A 12,089-nucleotide genomic window follows, 5' to 3' on the forward strand; every position below is an offset into this window, starting at 1 on the left:
ATGGGTCATCACAAACAAGAAAATCTGTCATTCTTTCATTCAAATCGTAAATGCTCAGAACACATATCTCAAAAGATAAAAAAACCCAACAAAAAGTAATCAGCAGAATTAAAGCATCCCGGATGAACAAGCACAAGCCATCCTACTGTACATAGAAACTCAAAATTAAAGCTAAAATACTGGATGAGGCATCGCAGCACATTTTTTGCTTTAGTACAATTAAAGTGATAACATGCAAAAATGCTATTCGATCATAAAAACTTAATTACATTATACTTAGAACAATTTTTACCAACTTCATTGCTGACTTTTCAGTGATCCAACAAGTAATAATCACTGAAGCAAATATGATAGAGAAAAGACACTGTTGAAAGCAAAACAGAAGATCTTGGTTAAAGCTAATTCGATAAGTGGAGTTAAGGTTCTTCTTTGGTTAGAAAACAAATCAGAAACAAGAACATCACAGTAAGAAAATTATGGACAAAAGGAATTCGGTTCTGAATCTTTTTGTTTACATATGTGTTAGTATGGAGAAGAAGGTGGCAGTCAACACTGCAACGAGAATATCTAAAGCAGATAGCAGCAAAAGTTGTTATTCACAACTCTCCATGACGGTGCACAAGTTGAACTGTGGGGTTTTGACCGTACGACAACCAAACATGGAGCACAATGATACAGTTACAATCCACAGTCATAAAAGGTTTAGTAAATATTGAACCTTAATATGCAAAAAGACTATAATTTTGTCTTTAGTCTGGCAAAAGATAAGAAACTTCATTAGTTGACAATACAAAAAATAACAGCATGTTTGGTTAGTAACAGCCTGAATCCACGTTTCCTCCAACTCCTATCACTAAAACCAATTCCTCAGTAGTCAGATGGCAAACCGACAGTATTTTGTTTCATCGATCCCATAAAGTATCTTATCTTCTGCCAGACTACGAATGTGAAAAACTGATGCATCTTTGTTCAATGATCATCAACCAACAAAAAGCAAGTTAAAATGGCCTTTGATTTCTGATACTCCAAATTATACAAGAGTCTCTTTACTCATCAAGATTTCACTCCCCGATCATAAAGTTTACACCAAAACTCCACGATCAGTCCAAGAAAAAGAATTAAGCAACATCTTTAAGAACAAACTAAAAGAAAACACGAACCAAGAAGAGTATAGCTAGACGAGCACCTGAAACGGAGCTGCGGAAAACCAGAATCAAGAAAGAATAAACAAAGAACGAGCAAATACCTAGATAAGCAACTAAAAACAAGATGCGGAACTTAGGGTTCCTTCTTTCTGTCCCAGATCGGCCGCCCTTCCTCTCAATCTCAAACAAGAATCAAGAAAGAACAAACACAGAAACGAGCGATTACCCACATGAGCAACTGAGATGAGGAACGTAGGGTTCCTTCTTTCTGGCCCGAATCGACCGCCTTTCCCTCTCGATCTCAAACAAGAACCAAGAAAGAACAAACACAGAAACGAGCGATTGCCCACACGAGCAACTGAAAAGGAGATGCGGAACGTAGGGTTCCTTCTTTGGGGTCCGAATCGACCGCCCTTCCCTCTCGATCTCAAACAAGAACCAAGAATGAACAAACACAGAAACGAGCGATTGCCCACACGAGCAACTGAAAAGGAGATGCGTAACAAAGGATTCCTTCTTTCTGGCCTGAATTGACCGCCCTTCCTCTCGGTAGGTAGCAAAGAAAGAAACGAGCAATCGCCGGAACAGAATGGATAAGAACGAAAGCAAGAAAGAAGGCGAAGAAAGGTCACCTTCCTCGACAAGAAGCTCCCATCCAAATCCCCACCTTCGCCAAGGATCCCGCGACCTTCTTCTTCTCAAACCCCTTAGGCGATCGCTGATACTATTAACTACCCCACCGGAGATGTGTCCCCGACGAACACCGTTGCGCGTGCGAGTAAGACCATATTACAGGGCGACGATGTGTCCCCGACGAACATTGTTGCGCGTGCTGCGGGTCCCACTGGAATCTGTTGTAACTTCCACATCACCCGATTCTGTTGTAACTTCCACATCACCCACGTGGACGCTGCCTGGAATCCTTCTGCGGGCGCGGTGAGGGAAAGGAACAATGACATCTGTGGTTCGGGATCGCCGGTCGCCTCTGGCACGCATGGGAAAAGGAAGATAAAAAGTGAATACCCCTTATTGGTATGCCATAGAAGGCAAGCTATCGGGATGAGATTCGAGCTTTTGTCCACGTCGGTTTCATCTTTTTCAATAATGAAACCCTTTTTTTCTGAATGACCAATTAAATTACATATCGAATAATTCTATACGGGTCTCAGACATAGTAAATATATATCAACGGGTTTGGGCGGACGTTTCCTTGAAGTGACTACAAGGCTTAAGCAGCAAGTGAAAAGCATCACGTGACATTTAGTACTAATCGAAATCAATCCTTATGCCATAAGGAATTGTCATATGGATTCTGGAATACTTGAAATATACATTTGGTGCGAAATTGATGCTGTGGTGCAGCAATGCATCGTTTTGATGAACCGATTTGTGAACCGAGATATTGATATAAGTGCTTTTCTCTCGATCAAAAGTATTCCGGAGACTGCAAAGAACAAAGTGCCTGACAAGACACACTGAAAAAATTAAAAAAAATAACAATTAATTAATTTGACAGCTGTGAGATTTGAACCCACGCCCTTTCGGACCAGAGCCTAAATCTGGCGCCTTAGACCACTCGGCCAAACTGTCTCTGTTGATGATTTTTCTCTTACAATAAAATATAATCACTCTATTTCGTTTCCTAAATAACCGACCACTTGTGTGTAGCGGATAGATATGCTTTCCTTTCTTGCTTACCTCTGTTTTGTAACAGCCGCTCTCTCCGGCCAAAATGTAGCGGGGAACAGAATATGAAGTCTGAGAGGGAAATGATAACTCCGGCTTTCCATCTTCTACTCCCACTTTCTTGTTTCTTCTCCTCTAAAAAGAATTCTCTTTTGGATAGTGGATTCCTGCTCTCTACATCATTGTTCCAACTTGGATTCAAAGATTGCAATCATTTACTTCACCTTTGTAACACGATGATTGACTGATGTTTTCCTCAGAAAGGACAAAAAAGATCATTGTCCATTGTGAGAAAGTATTATTCTGTAATGCAACGTTCCTAGTCAATGAGCACGACATCAAGTAGAACAGATACATATTAAAATGTACATGCAAAGCGGAAGGATGAAAGTAGCTCAAGGTTTCTTCGAGTTCCACACCATTCTTGATGGTGTTCTTGCTGGAACTGTGGAACACAATCTATATTGGCTTCTCAGGAATCGACACAGTAATACTATAGCATGGCTGAAGGACATGCAAGTCCAAGGTGAAGGGGAGGTTTACAGGTCACTCTGCTTTTAACCCTCCTCTCTTTCCAAAGAGTTGGCCCCTCACGGAAGCAAAGAATACTTTTGGTGGTAAAATCCCATGTTGACATCCAACTATTCATGGCTTGGAATTGGTGCAAACAGTTCTCGTCGGTGGCGGTCAAAGGATCCACAACTTTTGTATTCCTATTAGGGATGACCGGGGATAATATTGATGGTAGAACCCACCACAATGGACGGATATATTCTACTGCTTTAAAGAGAAAGAGCATCTACCAGCTTCCTTCGATCACCTGCGAGGACTGTGTCTCTTAGCATGCAATGTTGGTAGCTACCAGTTTCATTTTAGTGTTTACCGTCCAATATCATTACTTCATAAACATTTTGATCATGTAAGATCGACAAAATTTGAGAGGCTCTGCACGCACTTTGTTCAAACGAATCAACATTTACTGTAAGAGCAAGAACAGATGCAGATTAGAGAACATGATTGCTAGTTATAATACATACACTGTGATTGTAACTGAGGGTCAAACAACGCCTCCAAAAGGCAGAGGTAAATTGTGTCGATGATAAGGTCTGGAATAATCAAGTGAACAAAAGAAACCACAAGGTTAATGATGAGGTAGACATCTCTCGGCGATGTGCAGCGGATGTTCTTTATAATGCAGGAATATAATGCAGGACCTGCTGCTTTATCCTCCACATCTGACTGCATGTCAAAAGCAGATATCCAGTGCTCTCGAGATCCAAGATGAACCACTTGCGCATGCAATTGGACTGCCTGCTAGGGTGATTAACAGATTAAAATCACGACAGTGGCGAGATGACAGTCGACTACAAGAACAAAGTGTGCAAGCTCTATCATCAAGAGACGTGATTCCAGGTAAGGAAAGAATCTGACGAGCTGCTGCCATAGACACATTTGCATGTACACAAGGTCTGCGATGCAGGACAGCACAGTGCAACATGGACATCCATAGAGGATTCTACTTCTCCGACATTAAGAATGTCTTATGAATTTAGCTGCATCTTTTTGTCTGACATTTTTACTGTAGAGGTTCTAAAAGTCAAAGATATTATACATGGTGTGGACATGGAATCCTGAACCCTTTAAACCTTGTTCTTTTCCACCATTTCTTTTGACCGGGTATCTGTGAAAGACAAGAATCCGGTGGGACCATAATGAAAAGGTTACATATGGTGCACAAAGAACTCTCCGAGTCAAAACGCTTTACCCATGTCTGGAGCAATGGTGCCCTTCTCTTAAATCCGACATCGTATAAGGTTGATGATCCTAATTCCAGTTCAACTAATAGATCCACTTAGGGATTCGAAGGATCAAGACTACACCACCTAAAATCTATGGAGATGGGAGATCTCCGGTTTAATTGCTGATGCACTCGTACCCACTAGTTTCTAGTGAAGGCTGTACCTGAAGGCCGCTGCCAACCTTGTATATAAATACGGAACCAACACTCCGTCTCTTGGCCAACCTTGAGCCATTTCCCTCTGGCAGTTCAGAGCTACGCAGATCAGCCATGGACAATAGGCATGACTCTGAGACTGTTAGGTACACCACCAATCCTTCTTCACGTACACTCATCTTTTATGCATCATGCATGTGCACGTTCCTGTTTCTTTTCCTAATGTTCATACTTTATATTGTGTTATTTGAAGTTCTTTCGTATATTTCTAATCTGGCTATTAAATGCGGTGCGAGCAGAAACAAATGCGCAGCATGTTTCAGGCAATACAACAAGGTGGAGCATCTGGTGGAACATATGAGGGTTTCATTTCACTCGGTGCATGAGCCAAAGTGTGGGGTATGCCAAAAACACTGCAGGTTTTTTGAATCTCTTAGGGAGCATCTGATAGGTAAGCGATGTCTGAAGTTGGAAGCAGCTCTCGTCGCTCGACATTTGTATTCTAAGGATCAGATGATATCTTTGTTGAAGGACCACTGCCGAAGATTGAATGTGCCAGGGTATTCAGAACTCGAGGATGCAATCTATGCCTCAACATCTTCGAAAGTCCAAATGCTCTTAGAACTCACCGTGCATCATGCCAACTCTCTCGCGCTGCTTCGGTGAGTGACCTAAATGATAGAAATCAGCTCAAAACACGGCATCATCCCCTTAAAGGAAGAAAGAAGAAGTATCATGAAGGGCTGTGTTTCATGTTCTCATGTTGTTTTCTTCGTATGGTCTGAATTAAGTAGGAGTTGGATCTTTAATATCTGAAATAAGATTCTTTCCAGAACAGTATAGGTGACAGTTTGATGCACTTAATGGATCATCCGTTGATTCTCTCGAGTCTCTAAGTGCATCTTAATCATAGTCCGTAATCATAGTCGAGCCAGCATACCCATTATTATCTTCATTCTTCTTTTAGGGGCTTACCTCTCGGATGTCGAGGATGAGCTTGCAGGGCTCATCGGATTATGGCACTCGAAATCAAGGTTCCCAGGTAGTTGCTTTGGCTTGCAAGATGGTCGGGGGAGGAAGCGATGGATCACTAGACCTGTGTGCCAGGGTCTGCCTGATCGGCGAGGACGAGAACGTTATCTTCCAGACCTACATCAAGCCCCAAATACCGGTCACAAACTATAGGTGCCTTTGTATGCCTTCTTTATTTCCTGTACTTCTCTGAACAAACTCGGTGATCAACATGGAACTCCTTATCACACGAATAGGAGGAGCACCTAATACTTCAAATCGGTCCAGGTATGAAACGACAGGGATAAGACCTGAATACTTGAGGGACGCAATGGCGCTGAAGCAAGCACAGAGGAGGATTCAGGACTTCCTTAGCAACGGAGAACCCATCTGGAAGATACGCTCTCGGGGTGGAAAGGCAAGAATCCTCGTAGGGCACGGTCTGGATCACGACCTCGAGTCCCTTGGAGTTGAATACCCTGAATTCTTGATCAGGTACCTGCTGTATCCAATCTGAGTTTCAAGCGATCATCTTTCTGAGCAAGCGATCATCTCTCTCTCCGAGCGCATGCAGGGACACAGCAATCTACCCACCGCTGATGAGGACCAGCAAGCTCAGCAATTCGCTCAAGTATCTGACACAAGCCTACCTAGGGTGAGTGAACGAACACAAGTAAGGTTCATTTATCATGCTTCAGCTAGCACGCGCTTGTTCACGTATGCATATAATTCATCCGCAGATATGACATTCAAACCGGAACGCAAGACCCGTACGAGGACTGTCTGGCTGCGATGAGGATTTATATCAGGATGCGATCACAGAATCATCCGCGCGACTACGCCTCAGGCTGCGGCGAGAGCCGCAACAATTACCCAGCGTGGAGGCAACGGGAGCTGGAGAAGATGACACCGGATGCGTTACTGGAGCTCTCGGCATCCGATTACTACTGCTGGTGCCTGGACTCTTAAGCAAGTCGTGAAAGATGGCGCATGCATGTAGCCTACGTCTGCAGGACTAGGAGCAATCTTATCTAATCTGCTGTACTTAAAAAGGACTTCGGAGGCAGTCGATTATGCACTAGTTTTATAGATTGATAGGAGTTGCATCTCATGCAATTCTATAGCTTTAGATGTGTGCAATGAAAGTCATGTACTCTGTCTACGTAATCCTACATAATGTTTCAGTGCTACGGCTTATTTACTTGATAAAAAGTATGGAGCACATACATGCGTATGCCAATGTCTGTCTGCTGCATGCACATCCCTTGATTCCATGATTTGGAGATTTCACCAAAATCATTAAAATTCATCCATGATATAAAATCGTTTCTTTTCTGGATTTATTTGAGTAAATCAAAATCTCCCATTTTATTTTTAATATAATTAATCGATTTAATCTTCATCGTATTGTGCATATTCTATAGTCTAATAATACTGTAGTGCTTTTTAAAGTATGCTATGATGTGTCTAACGGTGCCATACCTTTTTCATAAAACGTATATTCTTAAATAACATTCGTTGTTTTTAAATGCTGTAAAATTTTATATAAACAAAGAAGGCTATAAATTTTGTTGGATTATTGGAAATTTAAAGAAAATAAAAGATAATCAATCAAATCATTTGCTGGTTGATACAGAGAAGAACTTAAAAATATAAGAGAAATTTTTGTGAAAAGACCGAGTTTCAAACTTCACTAATTAATTATATTATCATAATCAATCTGCACTATGGAGAAACTAATCAACCGTAAACGTATCGTACGGAAGTTTGACTTGAACGGTCGAGATTAGCGACGCTTCGATGAAGTTACCAATTATTTTTAGGAGCCGACTGAGCCATGTCACGTTAGCATGGTGAAATGGATTGAAGAATCCTTGTTTATGCAAAGACTGTCATATACCATGAGCCACGTCAACCATACGGCGTTAGCATCGTGGTCGTCCACCATGTCAATGTGGCATCGGTGGAACAGTGACTGCTACTACGCAACGGCAAAATAGCGGAGGTTAGAAGAGGGCCAAAAGTAAACATGGCGGCGGCGATTGGCGGCGCACGAAGAGCCCTCGCATGCCGTGGCATCCCTTCTTCTCTGATCTCCGTTGCCGCCACCTCGAGAGCTTTCCCATCTTCTTCTCCTCCAACTCGGGCCTTCTCTCGGCTCTCGCGCCGCAAGCGTCCCTCGGGAATCTCGAGGTACTTCTCCCTCGCATCTTTCGCCATCGTCTTCGATCTTATCTCATTCGTTTATTAGTTTTAACTTAGAATTTGGGCGATATGATCTGGAAAAGTTTACATCTTTTGTACTTACTAATCTACTTTTTTCCATGTGGAAGCGCTCACCAGTAGATTTATTTTTGGATCATCAACGCAGTCAATTTTTTTCAGAATTAAGAACTTCGAAGTTTTGTTATTCTTTTTTTCTTCTCGTTTCGCATCATCTTTCTTTTTATTTGAATATTTTTTATGGGTTCTTGTTTTATAGTTGGATTGTGTGTGGCAAAAGTGGTAGCTTTGTTATTGTAATGTGAATTGTATGCATTACTGACGGATTAGGTCCTGCAGGTCCGCGGTTGAGTTGGGTTGTGCACAGTCTTTGATGCCTTTTCACAGCGTTACTGCCACGGCATTGCTCACTTCTATGCTCTCCGCAAGGCCTGGAGGCTGGACTTGGCTTTCAGAAGGTAATCCGTTTATCCTCTCTTCTTTTTTGTAGTTCATCATAATTAGCAAATATTATATGATAATTTGCCTGTTTTACTTTAAAACATAATTGGTTTGATTCCATGAATTGGATTGAGAGACTATGACGGTATCACTTGTTGTAGCAGAAGTGTTTGTTTTGCTTAGGTTAGTTTTAGTTAGTTTACTTGTTTTACTTTGTCTGAAATGTTACGACAGATACTTCAAATCTAGCAAGTTTAGATCTTTCTTTATATTCTTCCTGACTTCTCAAGTCCCACATATACTTTTAGATCAGTTTAGTTATGAATTGGAACTGACCTCAAAGATGTTATCTGTTTTTTTTTTTGTTATAGAATATTTTAACACAACATACTTTTTTGTTTTAGTTTTTCTATAATTGTAGAGGTCCCTCAGGACTTCTGTTTGTTTGTTTTTTTTTTTCTGTTTGCAGGGTTACTATCACATTATTTAACTTTTCGACAGAAAAATCAACTAATTATAGACACAATTTTTAGGAGAAACAGTAGGTGATGGGATATATTTTCAACCACAAACTTTTAACTTTCCTAGCTGCTGTTTGATCAGTTACATTGGAGTCTTGTGGTTTTTTCTGTTTGTAAGGAATAGGTCCAGTGTAATATTGTTTTTATTATTCTAGTAATCTTCAGACCTCTGATTTTGGGTTTGAGAGTTTGCTCTTTGGTTAAAGAAGATTATGGGCATACCAAAGAAGAACTCTCAAATCCAAATCAGAGTTCTAAAGATTACTAGAATAATAAATTCTTTTAACCCCCTTATCTGTTGGTTTAGTATGCCCATAACCAAGATTCGCAATACCGTATCGTACCGGTATTTCGACCTGGGCTCGGTACCGGTACGGTACGGTATACCGAGCGGTACACCCAGGTGTACCGAGTACTGTAGCTGCAGTGATACAGTAACTTCTACAGTGATACAGTAACTGTTACAGTACTCGGACCGATACGTACCGCCCGTACCGGGCGGTACGGCTCGGTACGGCAAACCCTGCCCATAACCCCCTCTTATTCATTGGGTTTGAGAGCTTGTATGCCCATAACCTTCATTCGAGTTTGTTCTTTTAGCCCCCTTATTCGGTGAAGCGTTTTGCCTGAATTTTTAAAATTAGAAACTTAATTTTATTTTTCCTCTATGAAATTTCAAAAACCAAACAAAACAGATATGTTTTGTGGCCATCAGATGCTTCCAATACAGAGTTCTTAAACTTGTTTGTTTGAGTACCATGATATATTTATTTGAGTCCTGATCCTTTGATAGACTGTGGCATGTTTGTCGGAACTCAAATGGAAGAAAAGTGTTAAACTCTTGTTTTTATTTGGTTCTGGAGTACTAGAAAAAATAAAAAAGAAGGATTAGTATCTGACTGGCACCAATCATCATACTTAATAGAGGGGTTCTTGTATTGTTTGTTGCTCATATTTGTCCATATAATATAAAGGTCAAATAAGGATTTCCTGTAGCTTGATTGATATTTTGGAATTTCTGATATATGTAATGTGATAAAAGTTGAGTGTGCCGGCCCATATCTTTCTGAACTGTTGTCTCTTCTCTCCCTTGTTTCCCCTTATCTTTTCGTGAATTTTTTGTTGTTCATCCCTGATTTGTTATGGGAATCTATCCAGCAGTGTAGTTTTAGCTTCATCCATGCTTGTCAACCTTTGACTCGGTGAAATGTTATGCCAGCCTCACCAATTTATTCAATTTCTGAGTCATGCGTGAGGGATCTTATATGACAGTATTTGCAGAATCAGGAAAAAGTTCGAGATGGATTGTACAGCATAAAATTTCAATATGGAAACGCCAGGTCAAGCAAACTGGATCATGGTGGATTGAGTTGTTTTGAAATAATCAGAAATTTATTTTGTTTGGTACTTGACTGGTGTTCGTCAGTCTTTTGGGGGTTTCAAGACCCATCTCTATAACGAACAGCCAGATCAGATCAGTCCAAGAATAATATGGACCGTTTTAAGTGAGATAGTTGATATGCATCCACTGTAACTAGCATGCACGATATGTGTGGTACATAACTATGTAGTATGGAACCATGTTTTATGGTGACAAGCAACACTTGGTTTCTGTTTGCTAGCATTGGCAGTGCTTTTCTGCATCTCTGCTATAACTATCATTGGTTCTATTTACGGTCATTTCTATAGGCCATGGTTTGCTTAAGGTTATAAATTAGTGTTAGTGTTATCATTGTACTTATTTGGCATGTGCTTCTTCTATTTTCCAATAACTTCATCATGAATTTGACTCTATTGCTTTAGGAAACATTTTTCTAATGTTCCTAACCCGGCATTGTTCTTATGAACAGTCATTTATTTTGTTGCTTAACAAACAGGACAATGAGTGACTTCTGCTGGTTTAAATCATATTTACTCATGTTAAATTCCAAATATATCTACCTTGCTGAGTTTTTCTTTTCCACTTGAACAATGCATCACCTTATGTTATGAACCTTTGTTATCATCACTTGAACATGTAAATCATCTGGTTGTGTTAGTGAAATGTTGTCTGATATTTTATTTGCTTTGCATATGTAACATGATAACTTTTTGTAGGATTTGCAACGCCTCTATGACATCAGAGATAAACTTGAAACAAATGCTGTGCTGAGGATTGCTGAGTTTGTTTCTTGATCAATGTGCTTACTAGAAGGCGTCATTGCTCTAAACGATGATCTTGGTTCTTCTCTCTTCTAAAATAAATGTTACGTTGGATTTCAATTCTAGCATACCAGAAATATCTCAACAATTCCTTTCTGGTCTTGTGTTATGAAAGTGTGTCGCAACCTCCTGGCATAGTCATTCTTATAGTGGTTGAAACTTTTTATCATATTCTCAGGAACATCCAACTGCAGCTGTTTTCCTTTTTGTTATCTGTTTCATGTTTCAGTCACGTTTTTTAGATGCGTGTTTTTAATATTTGGATGCGCAAGGTTTCATTCGGATGCGCAAATGTTAACACAACATTGCTACTTGAGGTGCTGTCATCTGGCCAAACATTATGATGTTTGTAAGTTAGATAAGCAATCAATTGCTATTTTATGAGTCTGTCAGCCATCAAACCTTTAATTCAGTCATTCTAGTCGTTTGATTGGTTATAATAGTCAAGCTTGTTGGAGTTTTGGTTTTAGCTCTTTTTGTTTCCTACTTTGGATACGTCGAAACCATATTAATATCATGCACCTCAATGTGTTTTGTGCTTGGAGAAGGATGAACAGATGTCGAGATAATAATTGAAGCGAAAAATGTAGTAGACGGCATGCTGATTCACACTTTTTTGTATGATATTGTGCAATTCTGCTGTTGAGAAAAAGAGTGGGTGACCACAAGCTTATCAATGTACCCATTTCTTCTGATTCCTTCAGCAAAACATGCAGGTAAAAGGCAGCATCCAACTTTAGTCAGACTGATTTGAGGACTTGCAAGATGTTGCGACTAATTATAGCACTTCTCAACTGGACAGCATATTCTTGGTTCGTGCGAGGTTTGTGGTCATCAGCATCAATTGAAGCTCTCACATTTCCGGAGGATCACACCCAGCGGAGGTAGTGATTGAACTTGTTGAGG

At 40.3% G+C, this 12,089-nt stretch overlaps 2 protein-coding genes and 1 non-coding gene across 3 annotated transcripts; 2 read left to right on the top strand and 1 right to left on the bottom strand.

The window, feature by feature from the left end:
* Positions 1 to 2,655: 2,655 nt before the first annotated feature.
* On the bottom strand, positions 2,656 to 2,735 carry TRNAL-UAG (transfer RNA leucine (anticodon UAG)). Its single transcript has one exon. It is a non-coding gene; the product is annotated as a tRNA-Leu (tRNA).
* A 2,128-nt stretch (positions 2,736 to 4,863) lies between these two features.
* Positions 4,864 to 6,862, top strand: LOC103975549 (RNA exonuclease 4-like). The gene is made up of 7 exons (XM_009390546.2): positions 4,864 to 4,931; positions 5,085 to 5,236; positions 5,317 to 5,447; positions 5,753 to 5,970; positions 6,085 to 6,291; positions 6,371 to 6,451; positions 6,537 to 6,862. Exons 1-7 carry the CDS (start codon positions 4,900 to 4,902, stop codon positions 6,763 to 6,765), a joined length of 1,050 nt encoding a protein of 349 aa, XP_009388821.2. The 5' UTR covers positions 4,864 to 4,899; the 3' UTR covers positions 6,766 to 6,862.
* Positions 6,863 to 7,769: 907 nt separating this feature from the next.
* On the top strand, positions 7,770 to 11,352 carry LOC103975551 (protein NUCLEAR FUSION DEFECTIVE 6, mitochondrial-like). Its single transcript, XM_009390547.3, has 3 exons — positions 7,770 to 7,989; positions 8,359 to 8,477; positions 11,079 to 11,352. The coding sequence occupies exons 1-3, from the start codon at positions 7,826 to 7,828 to the stop codon at positions 11,096 to 11,098; spliced, it is 303 nt and encodes a 100-aa protein (XP_009388822.1). The 5' UTR covers positions 7,770 to 7,825; the 3' UTR covers positions 11,099 to 11,352.
* The last annotated feature ends 737 nt before the right edge of the window (positions 11,353 to 12,089 follow it).

This window comes from Musa acuminata, chromosome BXJ3-2 (assembly GCF_036884655.1).
Source record: "Musa acuminata AAA Group cultivar baxijiao chromosome BXJ3-2, Cavendish_Baxijiao_AAA, whole genome shotgun sequence".
NCBI classification, from domain to species: domain Eukaryota; kingdom Viridiplantae; phylum Streptophyta; class Magnoliopsida; order Zingiberales; family Musaceae; genus Musa; species Musa acuminata.